The sequence below is a fragment of the Pholcus phalangioides genome, unplaced genomic scaffold (genome assembly GCF_987345545.1).
Source record: "Pholcus phalangioides strain wild (caught in Gottingen) unplaced genomic scaffold, Ppha-v1.0 ptg000003l_1, whole genome shotgun sequence".
NCBI classification, from domain to species: domain Eukaryota; kingdom Metazoa; phylum Arthropoda; class Arachnida; order Araneae; family Pholcidae; genus Pholcus; species Pholcus phalangioides.
In genome coordinates, this window is record NW_028301596.1 from 24937123 (window position 1) to 24953827 (window position 16705).

The window sequence follows — 16705 nt, forward strand, 5'->3', positions numbered from 1 at the left end:
TGTGTAATGCTTGTTATGTGGAGTGCTGCCATCTGCCACCAGTTTTTCTAAATACGAGTGAAGTGTAATGATTGTAAGATGACAGCACTGAAAAATCAAACACAACACTACATATGCACTCACAGTTACACTTCCGGCACAACTCAGAAGGTAGTAAATCGCTCATAGATGGTGATAGACCTTAATTGTGCTCAGGTTGAAAGAAAGAAAAAGGAAGAACTTACCACTTGAAGTGGTAATTCTCAGTCAAGGGCGGTCTTAGGGTGGGCAACCGGTGCAGTTGCAGCGGGTGCAAAATGTGAAGGGGTGCCAAAACGCGTTAAATATACATTACTAGAAAAATATCTTGAAGATACGTATTTAAAAAAATAACTATAAAATATGCATGAAAAATGACCGAGACGAGAAAAAAAGTTAAGGTTTGAGTGTATGTAATATTACGGTTATTTTTAGAAAAGAAAAGAATCAATGGGCAGTGCACCTTTATACATACAGTACATAGCGATTTTGGTCAAATGTCTCGAGCTCTTTTCGTTTACCCCGGCAGGAGATTTTTTGGGGGGGAGGAGAGATGCAATTTCTTTCCCTTTTTTGTGCAGTAAAAAGTAAAAATACTGGAGGAATCCCCCTACCCCTCGGTCATCCAATTTTTCTACCAACAAGGGCAAAAGTGTTTTCCGGTGTTGTGAAGAGTATTACAGGAATTGAAGGTGCCTTCTGATGTGGGAAAGATTTTGAGCCAGAGACCTTTTGTGCTTCTTTTTTCCCCGACTTGTATTACTTTTATTAAAAACGTAGAATCGAATCAGCAATACAGTACAGTATTTCGAAAAAAAATATTTAAAAAACAGATGAATGAATTAAAACCTATGATTTGCTGACCATTTTGAATAGGAATCCTGCACTTGGGCTTAGTTCTTACCTGTCACACTAGGAGAAACAAAAATGTGCTCACACGAGAAAACCTATGCACTTTCGCCCCGAACACTGGCCAGTTTCTCAACTTGCCAGGGGCATCAAATCCGAGGTGAAAGGGCAAAAAAACATTATGAAATGATAGAGGGAAATAATTTGTGATAATTTCCCTGCTCAATTTAACCGTAACTGCAAGTTGTTATGTGGGAACACTATGCTGTTTTGGCGCACAAGAGGGTGTTGGTTGGCGCACAAGAAAGTGTTTGGCGAGATAGAATGAGACCTTCAGGAAGAAGCCGTAACACGGAGACAGAGTGACAAGAAACATCAACGTGTGCGGACCCCTCTGCCTGGCGGCGCTAAGTTAATTACTGACTCCTCCCTCTTTCACTACTTAACACCTCGCGTAATTAAATGAGTATGTAAATTTTATGAAGTGTGATGAATGTGGGAATAAATGAGATGGTAAATGAAACTGGAGTTAAGTACTTTATTTTAATCGAATTTTTGTGTAATCTTAATTGATACAACAGACCTTTGTATCATGAAAAATTATTTCTTCCCGCTGTAGGAGGGGCGCCAAATCTGAGGTAGACAGGGCAAAAAAAAGTTAAGGGAAATGATTTCTGCTCCCTCTAGTAGGAGCGCCAAATCTGACATAAAAGGGTGAAAGAAATTACAGAAAATGATTTCTGCTCACTTTAGGAGGGGCGTCATATCCGAAGTGGGAACACAAAAAACAAAAACAAAAAATAGGAAAGTTATTTGTGCCTTCTCTAAGAGGGGCATCAAGTCCGAGGTTAAAGAGGAACATATGTTGGAAATTCAATTTGATTTTTTTAACAGCGTTGCAAACCAGATTCCACAATCATGACACCCTCCCAATTCTGTTTTTGAAACTAAGAAAAAAGTTTGAGGTGCAAAATATATATTGCTTTATTCCATTGGGATTGTTGTCCCTAAAATATGCTTCACGGCATTGTTTTGCACCTTGGTAAGGTACTAGGTGGAAGAGCGATGATATGTCTCACCAAATAGATTTATTAATTAAATAGTGCCAGTTTATTAAAACATGCAATTTTCCCACTATGTTATATATTATTCAGGAATACGAATCATTGTGTGAATTCTAGCTGCTGTAACTGTAAGGTAGACTTATGTATCACGATTTGAAACACAATGGAAAACATTTGGAAAACATATTGGATTGGCACCACGAAACAAGAAAAAAATAAGTTCGGGAACTAGAGTGATTTTTATGACCATGTTTGAGGAAAAGAGAGAAATGTGAGATTTTTTCCCAGTAGCAGATTGAATGGTCTTTTGTTGCCATTAAAAGATGCAGAAAGAACAGTCGGAAGTTTGATTAACTGAGCTTTGCATAACCAAAAACTCCTTTTTCAGAACAGTTCGCTCTGTACAAGTGTAGAAGTCTACATTTAACGTTCTCTTTCTTTCAAAAGTGGAGGAGGTTGATTATCGTTGATTTAGAACCAATACTATAGGAAGCTGGACACAGCTATGTCTGTTGAGTCAGAAATGCGGGATAGGGGTGATAGCACCATCGAGGGAATATTTTGGTGGCAGCCCTGCTTTGGAGTGGTCGATCAGCCAATGAAGGATGCAGGAAGGTCGTAATCACAAATCAATGTCGAGATTGCTTGACAAGATATGCCAACCGACGTTCAAGAACAACCAAAAACCACAATATTAATTCTATCGAAATGAAAATCTGGTGATTCTAGTGAAATTTTCTATTTTAATTTTTGTTGTATTAGTTTTCTATTAGTGTTGTAAGAATTTTAATCATCTTAAAGAAAGTCATCTTGAAGGTAAGTCATTTCTTTCTGTTTTCCTCAGTCCTCGACGTTAATCTTGAATAAGTATTAAATGAAACCTATCGAATTTTGCTGTTTATAATCTGCGGATCCAAACTTTGCTAGTTTGAGGGAAAAAAGGCACCATGTATAGTCCGCAGCGATATATAACCCAAATGAGAAAATTTCATTCATCAATATAAAATCTCTCAAGGAAGAGGTTGGGGGGGGGGGAGGGAGGAAGGAATAACAGAAAATGATTTCTGCTCGCTTTAGGAGGGTCGTCATATTAGGAGGGCCCACCATTTTAAAATTCAGTAATGTTCAAATGGTGTTCTTTGTTTCTACCTGAAATTTGCCGCCCAGGGCAGTTTCCCCCTCTGTCCCCCCCCCTCCAGTTCCGGCCTTGGTCAGGGTCTTCACGACAAGCTGGAGATATTGATTTGTATGCTTATTTATTCTTTGAAGTGATTCTTTTATAAGTAAAAATGTCTACCAAACTATTCTGGAGAGCCCCAAATGAACCATGAATTGGGCAAGACTGGGCCGCTGGTAACAAAATGCTGAGAACCACTGAGTTATTGGACAATGTTCAAAACAGAATATGTGATCACACATACCTGAGGTATTTCTCAACTTTGAAAGGTGTTGCTAAAATCTGGCAGAAAAACACTGCACTTAAGATTTTGCTGCAAAATTATTTCAAACTTAAATTTATGAATGACATTTTCATACAGGGCCGCAACTAATTGCATTGTTGTCCGGGGCAAGCAGGCATTCCGATGCCCCTTTGTAATGTTGAAGGAGAGGTTAAAGGGTGAAATTGGCGCACCCTCTAGTCCAGCACTAGCGATACCAGACCCCACTGCTCTCCACTAGTTGTGGTCCTGCTAAAATTTTCTATAAGATATACGGAAGACTGGATGTTGTGAAGATATTTATTATTTTAGATGTTAATTTTTCAAGGAAGGAAAAAACTCATCTCTGCCTCTACCGGGAGTCGAACCCGGGTCCCTCGATTGCCGGACGAGTGCTCTCGGACGAGAGATCCAGAGCACTCGTCCGGCAATCGAGGGACCCGGGTTCGACTCCCGGTAGAGGCAGAGATGAGTTTTTTCCTTCCTTGAAAAATTAACATCTAAAATAATAAATATCTTCACAACATCCAGTCTTCCGTATATCTTGTATTAACAAGTGGAGAGCGACATTCATGTCATATATATAGCCCTCTGGTGGCTCGTCGTCCATGAGCTATTAGCTGATCGGTTTCACCGTCCATTGCACGGTTCCGTTCGGCATATATACGCTCTAGCGAAGGAAAATCTCTATCTCCTCTGTAGCTTAGTGGCCAGAGCACTCGTCCGGCAATCGAGGGACCCGGGTTCGACTCCCGGTAGAGGCAGAGATGAGTTTTTTCCTTCCTTGAAAAATTAACATCTAAAATAATAAATATCTTCACAACATCCAGTCTTCCGTATATCTTGTATTAACAAGTGGAGAGCGACATTCATGTCATATATATAGCCCTCTGATGGCTCGTTGTCCATGAGCTATTAGCTGATCGATTTCACCGTCCATTGCACGGTTCCGTTCGGCATATATACGCTCTAGCGAAGGAAAATCTCTATCTCCTCTGTAGCTTAGTGGTCAGAGCACTCGTCCGGCAATCGAGGGACCCGGGTTCGACTCCCGGTAGAGGCAGAGATGAGTTTTTTCCTTCCTTGAAAAATTAACATCTAAAATAATAAATATCTTCACAACATCCAGTCTTCCGTATATCTTGTATTAACAAGTGGAGAGCGACATTCATGTCATATATATAGCCCTCTGGTGGCTCGTCGTCCATGAGCTATTAGCTGATCGGTTTCACCGTCCATTGCACGGTTCCGTTCGGCATATATACGCTCTAGCGAAGGAAAATCTCTATCTCCTCTGTAGCTTAGTGGTCAGAGCACTCGTCCGGCAATCGAGGGACCCGGGTTCGACTCCCGGTAGAGGCAGAGATGAGTTTTTTCCTTCCTTGAAAAATTAACATCTAAAATAATAAATATCTTCACAACATCCAGTCTTCCGTATATCTTGTATTAACAAGTGGAGAGCGACATTCATGTCATATATATAGCCCTCTGGTGGCTCGTCGTCCATGAGCTATTAGCTGATCGGTTTCACCGTCCATTGCACGGTTCCGTTCGGCATATATACGCTCTAGCGAAGGAAAATCTCTATCTCCTCTGTAGCTTAGTGGCCAGAGCACTCGTCCGGCAATCGAGGGACCCGGGTTCGACTCCCGGTAGAGGCAGAGATGAGTTTTTTCCTTCCTTGAAAAATTAACATCTAAAATAATAAATATCTTCACAACATCCAGTCTTCCGTATATCTTGTATTAACAAGTGGAGAGCGACATTCATGTCATAAAATTTTCTACATTTTTCTTATACCATTATTATTATTATTCTGCAGTAGTGCTAATTGTTCTGTGCGTACATCGCAGATTTCGGCATATTCTGATTTGGGGATTGTAAGAAACATTAGAATTGAGTATCATTGTAAATAATTGTCGAATATTCAACCAGGAGCAGCTCGGTGTGCTGTAGAAGGACGTCAAATCTGAAGTGAAAGGAAAAAATTATTTGTGCCCACTGTAGGAGGGGCGTCAAGTCTGAGAGTCTGAAGTAGACAGGGTGTAAAAAGAGGAGAAATGATTTCTGCCCATCTCTAGTAGGAGCACCAAATCTGGCGTAAAAGGAGTTACCGAAAATGATTTCTGCTTGCTTTAGAAGGAGCGTCATATCTGAAGTGGAAATGAAAAAAAAAATTGCATAACTTATATGTGTGCCCTCTCTAGAAGGGGTGTTAAGCCTGAGGCTAAAAATGAGGAAATTATTTCTGCCCTCTCTAGAAGGGGTGTTAAGCCCGAGGCTAAAAATGAGGAAATTATTTCTGCCCTCTCTAGGAGCACCACCAAGGTAAAAGGGCAAAAAAAATTTGACATGTTATGACATAAAATATCGCTATTCCTTTGAACGCATCAAAACGAAGCGATTGACACAAACGGTTTTTTTTTTTAATTAGAAAGGTCAGGGTCCCAAAAATAGATTCCACTCTGGTAGAGTTTTTTTCTCGAGCTGCCCCTGAGTGTAACGTATGTGTGTATGGTAAATTGTAACAAACCGTACATACACAACTGAACATCTTTTCGGAGTTGATGTATATTTTCAATTATAGAAGTGAATTATATTATTAACAATATATGCCTGTTGTTTCCTCATATCAATTTTTATCGTATTAAATGCTTATGTTATGTGAACATGTATTTCAATATTGAATTGTTACAAAAATTTATTCAAAGTGATTTTATTATTTAACTTTATTTTTTATTTTAACTTTTGTGATATTTTATTTTTTTGTTTCTTCCATCTTTACTTTTAATTAGTTGCTCTGCACAGGCTTAGGCCTCTAGAAGACAAACATTGAGATTTGACTGTTTTATGCATTATTTAACTTTGGAAGCATAAAATAAATGTGAAATTTGAAAAAAAGGAGTTGCAAGCGCCCCCCCCCCCTCATTCGGCTCGGGACACCGCCCAAGTTGCCTCAGAATAGTCACGGGCTTGCCCAAGTTGCAGGGCCCGTTGTTTTAGCTGGTGTTTGCCTGCCCCTTCCATTTTTCAGCACTGGGTCTGAAATAGATAATTTCAAATGAAGTTCACACATTCACGAGTTTTATACATATAAAAGAAATCATATGGAAATATCACTTTAATTTAACCACTTTTATTATCAGTTTAGCCAGTACATGATGAGTGCACTATATATACACACAGTGTACCATAAAATTCAATTGAAATAAGTATGAAGAAGATAGATCCTTTTTGAGATGAGTATCCTGCATAAATGTGTGACGTTTTGCTTTTTTAATGTTTTTAAATCTCAAAATTAAGTCAAACAAGTTGGGTTTTTATGCTTGTTTACAAGTTAAATAGTAATCCCATTGTAGAAGAAGCTTTTCAGACTTCTTCGTCACTTGATATCCAACCAAGAGGTTGGGGGCGATGGGGACGATCACCACACCAAGAATCTGATAATATGGTAGAATGAATCCAGCCTGTATTTTATGGGACACTAATGACTAGCAAAAATTGCCTCCTCTGACACATCACTCTGGATTTGCCCCTGGGGGGGGGGCTGACTACTGTTTTTGCACCTGTTCTCGGTTCCAACTTCTGCACCTTCTTGGGGTTGTTTTGCCACTGTGGTAGTAGAGTGGTCATAGTGACGGATTCACATCATGGGGACCTGGGTTTGAACCCCACTGTTACCACAGTGGTGGTCGGCTGAAGTTGGTTTTCTGTGGTTCCCCACTTTAAGGCGCAGATGCAAGCCGATCTTCCCATAAAAAAGTTTAGCCACAGAGAGCAACAGGCCTACAAACAGTACAAATATTCAGTCACTACACATCACTCACTTCACTTCTGAGATATAGATGGCAGCACTGAGAAATAATACACAACACTAGATACATACTCAGACTGTTAATACTCACATTTATACTTCTTGCACAACTCATGAGGTAGTAAATTGCCTATGGCGACAGACCTGAGTTGTGTTCAGTTTGAAAAAAAAGCTTTGTTTACAAGAATAGTCTGGCCATCCCCTAGCGGTATGGTACAGCAGGAAACCTGAGTTGATGAGTCCAAGGACAACGTAGACAGATCTCTGTCCTCTACAGCAAGTTTACTTCATTTGAGAGGAAGATTCATGAAGGCATTCTGGTCAGGCTAATGGTCAGGCCATGAGACAACGAGCAGGAGGAAAGGCAGAGTAACTGGAACGGTGCCAAAGCATGCTACGGAATCTTCAGTACCTGTTGCTGATTGAGAGGTGACCTCCGCTTACAGCCTTCGGAATGGAACTTCTCTGGAACCAGTGAAGACAAGAGCAAATGTGCCCCTTCCTAGCATAGCTGGTATTTGAATAGAACCATCAGCGAATCACATTTGGCAACACTATAATACAACTATTTATTTATTTATACAATATTGTTGGCCCTTGGGCCTATACAAGAGGATGCGATTGAGAATGACAAAGATATTGTTTGATGTTGGATAAAAAACTAGTGATAGAGGGAGATTCAACAATAGAGCTTGGGAGTTTGTTCCATTCATCAATGGTATGAGGAAAGAAGCTGTATTTAAAGCAGTCAGTGGAAGCAAAAATAGGTTTTATTTTAAGGGAATGGTCGAGTCTTCTAGAGATGTAGGATGGTTTGGCTAAGATACCAGAAGTATCTATGTTGAACTGACCATGGAAAATTTTATAAAGCAATGTTAATCGAGAAATGAGACGAAGAGTAGAGAGAGGGAGGAGATGAAGTTCATTTTTAAGTTCGGACACAGAAATGAAAGATGACCAGCAGTCGTGAACAAATCGGGCGGATTTATTTTGAATTGATTCAAGTTTGTCTGTATTACTGGAGGTGTAAGGGTCCCAGATTTCAGCGGCGTAGGAGAGGACGGGGGATATATAAGTTTGGTAACAGAGAAGTCTGATATCCCGAGTAGAGTGTTTAAGATTGCGGCGGAGGAAGAAAAGTTTGTTAAGACACTTCTGGTAAATGTAGTCGATGTGTTTGTTCCAACGTAGGTCGGCTGAAATAATGACACCAAGGTATTTGATATGTGAAACTTGGGATAACGGTAAATGATTGATGGAGTAGGAGTATTCAAGAGGAAGAAGTTTACGGGTAACTTTCATTTGAACCGTTTTTGAGATATTCATTTGCATTTGCCATAGGGAACACCAGTCGGCGATGGAAGCCAGGTTATGTTGGAGAAGTTCTTGATCAGATTGATGGTGAATGATACGGTAAATTACACAGTCATCAGCAAAAAGTCTAGTGGTGCAGTTGAGGGATTGAGGAAGGTCATTGATATAAATTAGGAAAAGTAACGGGGAGAGGACCGATCCTTGAGGGGTCCCAGACTTTACGGAGGCGGATGATGAGTTATGATCATTAAAATGAACAAACTGTTTACGGTGTTTTAGGAAAGCCTCCACCCAATTAAGTAATTGAACGTTAAGGCCAAGGCTGGAGAGTTTGAGGAGAAGTTTATCGTGGGGAACTTTATCAAAGGCTTTAGAGAAATCTAGGAATACGATATCAGTTTATAGGTTTTTATCAATGGCTTCAGAGAGGTCGTGGATGAAGAGGGCCAGTTGGGAGGTAGTAGAGAGAGATTGTCTAAAGCCGTGTTGGTTGGGGAAAAAGAAGCTGATGGAGTCTAAGTGGATACAGATTTCTTTTGCTACAATATGCTCGAAGATTTTACAGCAGGAGGAGGTGATTGCTATTGGCCTGAAGTTAAGGGGATTGGAAAGTGAACCCGTTTTGTGGATAGGAATAATTTTATTGATTTTCCAGTTGTTCGGGAGGGTAGCAGAATTTAGTGAAACATTGAACACGATTAAAAGATAGTCGGCGACTTCATCAGCACAGAATTTAAGAATAGAATTTGGGATGTCGTCAGGGCCAACAGAATGGGGTTTCAGTTTTTTCAAAAGTTTTAGGATACCTTGTTTGGAGAAGGATATAGGGGGTGAGTTGTGGATAGAATCAAAAAAAGAGTATTGGGGAGGAGAGGGGTCTATTGAGAAAACCGAGCAGAAAGCTAAATTGAATTCGGTAGCCATCTCTGAAGGAGAAAATGTATATTTATTTGAACTTCTCAGGGAAGTGGGACCAACAGATTTAGGTCTAAGGTAACTCCAGAATTTTGTTGGATTGATTTTTAAGTAATGGGGTAGAGAATGAGAGAGGTATCTGGACTTTTGGACGGAAATGAGGTTTCTGAGGTCTCGGGTGGAGGCTGAAATTATGGATTTGAGTGAATTGGATTTGTTGGTTTTATATTTGAAGGCGATTCGGCGGATTTACCTCTTTAAATGAATAATATCTCTGGTGATCCACGGATTAAAAAAAGACTTAGGAGAAACATTTTTAATTGGAACTGTAGTTAAGCATTTGTCTATAATACATTTAAAAGAGGTCCAGAGGGTGTGGATATTGTTAGAAGAGGATATGGATAAGAAATCATTGAAGTGAGAGCGAAAAATATTTTGCATAAGTGGATAATTTGCCTTGTTGAAATTACGTTTAGGGGCGAGTTTGTAGGATGGGATAGAGTGGCGGAGGGAAAAGTTAATGACTGGGATATTATGGTCGGAGCAACCCTCAAAGATGGAGGTGGAAAGGACTGAAATTCGATTGGAGGTAGCAATGAGATCTAAGGTAGAGCTGGAGTAGAGGGTGGTTCTTGTGGGTTCAAAAATGGATTGGACCAAGTTAAATTTAAGGAAGATATCTAGGACTTTGTTATTAATTCCGTGATTGCCGGACAGGGATTCCATATTTTTCCAGTCAATGCCGGGAAGATTCCAGTCTCCGGAGATAAGAATAGAATGTGTGTTATAAAATTTTTCAAGAATAATTTCCAGTTGTTCAAAAAGGTGGAAATCAGGAGAGGGAGGGAAATAGACAGAAAAGATGGCAAGTGGGGGACAGTTGGGTTGAAGCCATTCAGCTCCAACAATTTCGAGTTCGGAATCTAATAGAATTTCAGTTAAAGGGATAGAATTTTTGAAAATAAGTAAGACCCCGCCCCCCCAAGAGTTTCTATCCTTTCGAAAAGCATTGTAATCGGGTGGCAAAATTTCGGAATTAGAGATTGTATTATTTAGCCATGACTCTGTAACACCAAGAAAATGGGGATATTGGATGAGTAAGAATGATTCTAGAAAATCAGTTTTATTTTTCAGGCTGCGAGTGTTAATAGTTCCCAACTGGAAGTTATTTTTTAATTTGGAGGTTGTGTAGACGGAAGGGTTGATCGGGGGGAGTAGCCTAAAGGGGGTACCGAGGAAATATGGGAGGAGAGGGAGAGCATAGAAAGGTTCGAAGCAGCATGAGCGGGGAAGATGGGACGGATATCATTAATATCGGGATCCCAGACATATTTGGTATTATTTATGAGTGCAAAATTGTGGATAAGTTTTACTTTAATGCCTTCGTCACGGTATTTTTGACTGGCTCTCCAAATTTGACCACGAAGCTTGCGTGTATCGAGAGAGAAATCTTCTGAGATAGATATGTAGCTGTTTTTAAGTTTCGAGGCATTTTTTAGAATCTCACTTTTGATTTTAAATTTGTTGAATTTTATTATGTTAAGTCTGGATCCGTGGGTCTTTTTGGAACCTAATCTGTGACAGCGGTCTATCTCGCTAGGTGAAATATTTATGTCAAGGTGATCAGAACAGCATTGGATGATTTTGGATTCGAGGGTGGAGGAGGACTCGAAGTCAGATTCTTCAGGAATGTTTTGGATGCTAACTTGCATATGGAATTGAATATTGCACAACTAAAACCCCAAGTAGCACAAAGATATAGAGATCTATTTCGTAAAATTTCAGTTTTCAATATTGGGCCACGATATCGTTCTGGCTAAAAAAAGGCACAGTCATTGATAAATAGATCTATATCGTGAATGTGATATATGCAAATACTTCGAGTTTTGGACAATAGATGGCGCCCTTTCAAGCAAAATAACGTCTAGTTTTCCTGTTCGTGGGTTTGAACCCATGTACCCTGAACTCTTCCCATCTCTGACTCCATATCTTACCAACCCACCACTACAGCACTCTGTGCAGGTTGCTATTATAACATTAATTTACAAGTAATGGTTCTTACTTGTATTTCCAATCAAAATTTATTCATTTTCATGCAGGCACAAAAATTACAGATGAAAAAATGTGACACATATTTATCATCTTGAGGCAGATTATAAAAAAATTATATTATAATTAAGGAAATTTTACATAATACAAAAAAAAAACAAGACAAATTAATGTATTGTGTAATATATGAATTATTTACTTAAAATTTTTTATTTATACTAATAGAACAAAAAAATAAAAAATATGCAGCACAAAAAATTAAAATTCTTAATGTATGATAAAAAATTAAAACATCAAAGAAAAATCTTAAATAATTTTAAGAAAAAGACACACATATATACACAACAAAAACAAGAGCAAATTAAAAATAATGTGTGATTATATGAAGCGGCAATTAAAGTTACGGTGGATGAGTTCTTGCTCTTCATAAAATACCAATATCTGCAATGTAAAACATACACAGTAATGATTCAATTATAACTGATGAAATGATTTTCATATATCAACATAATTAAGCCTATTAAAATCAAAATTTCATGTGAAAATTATTCAAACAAAAAAATTGTACACTCGACTTTGTATTTCCTCCAAATTTTTATTTATGAAGGCACCCGATATGTTGATATATCAGCATATTATGTGTCTGATATATATCTTTGCCACGTTCACGATATAGATCTGTCATGTTTAGGATGTAGAGCTATGTCTTCTATGATAGATCAATATCAGGTCTATATCGCATAGTATATCGCTTCAAAGTATTATTGCGGTTGCTATGGATTTTTGATAATGGTATAGTTTAAGGATTCACTATATTGTACATGTTGATTTGCAATACTTTATTATATAAATTTATTACTATTAAAATTACTATTGGTTAAACTTTACTATTTACATCGCAGTCGAGTACAAACACATCTGGACATTCAGAAGTCTCGACTCTCTCTGTTCGTAGTACACATATACATATATAAGTAAATAACCGATATTTTTTTCCAATTTTAAAATTTTAAACAAATAAATATGCATTCGAAATGCTTTTTTTTTAAAATCATAGAAAAAATTTAATCTTTCTGCATAAATGATGATCCTAAACCTCTGAGATATGGGAACTATATTTTGTGGCGAAGGAATACACTCTCTTACTTTCCCTTCACCGTAAAGTTAACCTCGAACCGACTATAGAAATTTTTATTTTACAGAAGGTGGATGTTAAACTCAACTGAAAACTATTGTGTTGATTGATGGTTGCTGATTTTTTGTAGTTTACATGGGAGATGATGTTGAAGAACCAGATTTTCAATACATTCCTGATGCCCCTCATGTTTCATCAAAAGTTCCCAGATCAGATATGCTGTCTGAATCCATGTTGCTATTGTGTGAAGGGCTGGAAAGTGGAGCTATTATTGCCCAGTTTGAGGTAAATAATATTAAACATTATCCATAATCAGTGTCTCTACCAACTTGAGAAGGTCATAAAATGAGGTAAGTCAGATTCCTGTTTGGGACTTCAGCACCAAATCCCTACAAATTGGATTAAGATTGGTCACCAAGATGGCAAGAACAAAACATAGTTGACATGCATTTGAGCCATAAAACATGAATTAAAAATTGAAGCATCTTCATGAAGATTTAGAAAAGTGTCTATTGATATATATATATAGGTCTATACCTAATACTCTATACCTATTGATTTATATACCTTTGTGTATAAAGTTATGTAAAAATCAAAATTATGTGGAAATTTTTATTGACACTTGCAGATCTAATAATTAATCAAAACTTTTCTCTCAGCACTCTTGCTTGCTACGTTAAAAAGGTCACAGCAACTGTTATTCCCATCTAATCTTACAGCAGCCATCGTGTTGCAGTCAGGATTGCAACCAAGATTAGGTACCTTCGATGTTAGACTGGGAGGTTGCCAACAAGGAAAGTCCCCAAATTTATCTTTCAGTACATGAAAGACACTCTGGTAGACACTATAGGTAAGGTATGAGTTGCCTGCGATTGTTCAAATAAAAGACATGGTAGACACTCTGATAATTTTTCTCATTTCATTTAGTCGAAATGTATTTTACACACAAGCTCAATACAACACAAAACAAACATTGTCTATATTACCCAAAAGATCCATCCAGGGTTCAATATTTTGAGATATGCTTAACAACTCACCAATCATTTCTGTATGGCCACTTCCACAGCATTCTTAAAATTTATTTGCTGTATATTCATTCGTAAGAAGACCCCTTACTTAAAGACCACCAAAACAGCAAAAAATATAAAACCTGTGTGTGAGTCGACCCTCAAAAATTTGATATATTTTAGAGAAAAAATTTCTAAGATGTAAAATTTGCAATGAAAAGTAATCAAAAACCCTCAAAATGGCTGATACTTCACAAGGCAGCTGTAACATATGTTTGTCTATTCTATTGTTACAAATGGTAGAAATTTGAAAACACTTGTAAACGCATGCAAGGTATGAGTTGCCTGCGATTGTTCAAATAAAAGAGCAAGATTCTATGGACTCGGACAGTTAGTTTCAAAGTGAGAAGATGTTTGTTTGGAAGGCTGCTGTTGTTTAGCAGGACTTCCATTTGCTTTGCTGTAAATAAGTATTTCTTTGTTCTCAATTCCTTAAAGTTTTTACCCATCTTCAAGTCCCTAGTGAGGAATCCGAGAGATCTGCACGATGGGACAATCTAGAGACAGAATACAAATAAATACAAATACAACGCCACAACAGGCAAATTGCCCCGAGGTGGCTGACTTAAGAACATCATGGATCCCAGAGCCATTTTTTGGAGGCCCTACCTACTACTACTACACCACACATGCACCCCGCCCACACACACCCCCTCCCGGAATCCCCAACAAATCGGTACATGCGGGAATGTGCGTGTACGTGTAGTGAAACCTGACGTGAAAGTTTTTTGTTTCTCTGTAATGCTTGTTATGTGTAGTGCTGCCATCTGCCACTAGTTTTTCTAACTATGAGTGAAGTGTTATGATTGAATGATTTATCGTCGTAGGACTGTTGCTCTCTGTGGCGAGACTTTTTAACGGGGAGATCGGCTCGCATTTGCGCCTTGAAGTTGGGAACCACAGAAAACCAACTTCAGCCGACCACCACTGTGGGGTTCGAACCCGGATCCTCGCATCGCACTATGTTGAGTCTGCGGGCCAGAAATTTGGGTGTAATTATTGCTGTAAACCCCTCACCGATCCTTGAACAATACTGTGTGATTTGTGAAAATAACCCATTTTTGTGCTTTCTAAAATGGATTCGTCCAAACTTTTACTGCTCACCTATATCCATATTTTTTTGCCATTCAGTTCCTATATGTTGCATTATTACAAACAACAGTAAGCTTTATTGTGAAGCTTAAGTCAGGGTTGGATGAATCGCTAGCACCAGGTCACCATGCTGACTAAAAAATTGGTATCGGCATCTAAAATTTTCTGGTTACTAAATTGCAGTCGGAGAGTAGCACAAAATATTTGGAATTGATAGCAACATACCTGCCAACATGAAAGAGGGTCACTATGTCCTGAAAAAAGTCAAAAGGAAAATTATTTTGTCCAGCCCTAACTGGAGTAAAGCTTTGGAAATAAATCTAATTGACGGGGCATCTGCAGTTGTCTTTCCCATTCCCGCCCTGATAAGAGATGTCAATCATCCCTTCCTGTCTTCTCTTATATACCTTTCGGCACCTGTGTAATGCACCAATCTAGGGCACCGGTGTGTAGGCGCCTATCTGTAGGTCCGGTTGTTGAGCTCCATTATCGATAATAACAATCAGAAGTTTTAAATAAATAAATAGGATTTATTTGGTTTCAGACAAATAGAAATGAAGGACATCACATAACAATGGTTGCTTGCCGACTGAGAGAAAAAATTCTGTTTTTATCGCAACTTGCATTGCTAGGTAACAATCATTTGCACCAGAAAATTGCAGAGCGCGACGTCATAATTATTTCGCAATCGGTAAAAGTTCAAGTAGAGGTCACTACACACTCCCCCCCCCCCTAGTGTCAACGAAATGTCGTGGTCGAGTATCTTTCGGGAAAGTGGACATGACAACCGGAACGAGTCACAGTTGCTGGTACTGTACTAGTTGGACGGACGGGCGATGTCGAAGGCACTTGGGTGTGCTGGTCACTTAAGAAAGCTGGGATCAACCGATCGATGAGATTCTCCTGGATGTCCCGTTGAAGTCGATGTCGAAGAATTTATCTCGTCGATTTTTGACCAGAAATGGGCCTTGATACGTAGGTTGCAAGGCAGAGTGTGCTGCATCGTTACGCAGGAAGACATGCGATGCAGATTGTAGACATGTAGGAACATATGTTGGCTTAGATCCGTGAGGTATTGTAGGTATGGGTTTCATTGAACGCATTAGTTTTTGAAATTGATGGACGAAATCAGATTGTTTGATGGCTGGTATTGTGGAGAAGTAATTGCCAGGCAGTTGCAGTGGTGATCCATAGAGGATTTCGGCAGAGGAGCAACCTAAATCTTCTTTCACTGCGGATCGCAGGCCTAGTAGCGTTAAAGGAGGAGCATCAACCCAAGCTGCATGCGATTGGATTCGGCATCTTAAGGCAGCTTTCAGAGATCGGTGCTGTCTCTCGGCGAGTCCATTCGCCTGAGGATGATATGTGTTCGTCTTGTGATGTTGGAATCCGAGGTATCTGCTTAAGGTTTGGAAAAGATGACTCTCAAACTGTCTTCCTTGGTCTGTGGTAATCTTCTGTGGTATGCCAAATCTGGCAAACCGGGTCGCAATTAAGGTTTTGGTGACTTTCGGCAGTTTGGTCTGGCATAGGTGCGGCTTCGATCCATCTGAAATATCTGTCAATTATCGTTAGGAGGTACCGTGAGCCTTGGCATAATGGCAATGGGCCAACTATGTCGAGATTGATTTGTTGGAATCTATTGTTCGGTACTTTGAATTCTGCCAGAGCGGAACGAGTGTGTCGGTGAACTTTCGAACGTTGGCGTGTAATGCATGCTCTAGTCCACGCCTGAAAATCTTTTTTGATGTTGCGCCAGATGAAGCGTTAAGAAACCAACTTGGTAGTAGCTTTGATACCTGGATGAGAAAGCATATGGAGTGATTCAAAAGCTTGTCTTCTGTGTGATTCTGGAATGTAAGGACGAATGTGTCCCGTAGAAATTCCACAAAACAAGTGCTTTGTTATATTACTGTCCGGCAAACGCAGTTTGACGATCTTCAATGATG

The 16705-nt window shown here is 39.1% G+C and overlaps 1 protein-coding gene across 2 annotated transcripts in view; it reads left to right on the plus strand.

Annotated features, from left to right (window-relative positions):
- Ptpmeg (protein tyrosine phosphatase Meg) overlaps positions 1-16705 on the plus strand; it is a 595691-nt gene that overhangs the window by 427871 nt on the left and 151115 nt on the right. For both annotated transcript variants that reach the window (XM_089247192.1, XM_089247198.1), the window contains one exon: positions 12728-12882. In XM_089247192.1, the coding sequence (XP_089103318.1) occupies positions 12728-12882 (155 nt within the window). The remainder of the gene's footprint in view (positions 1-12727; positions 12883-16705) is intronic.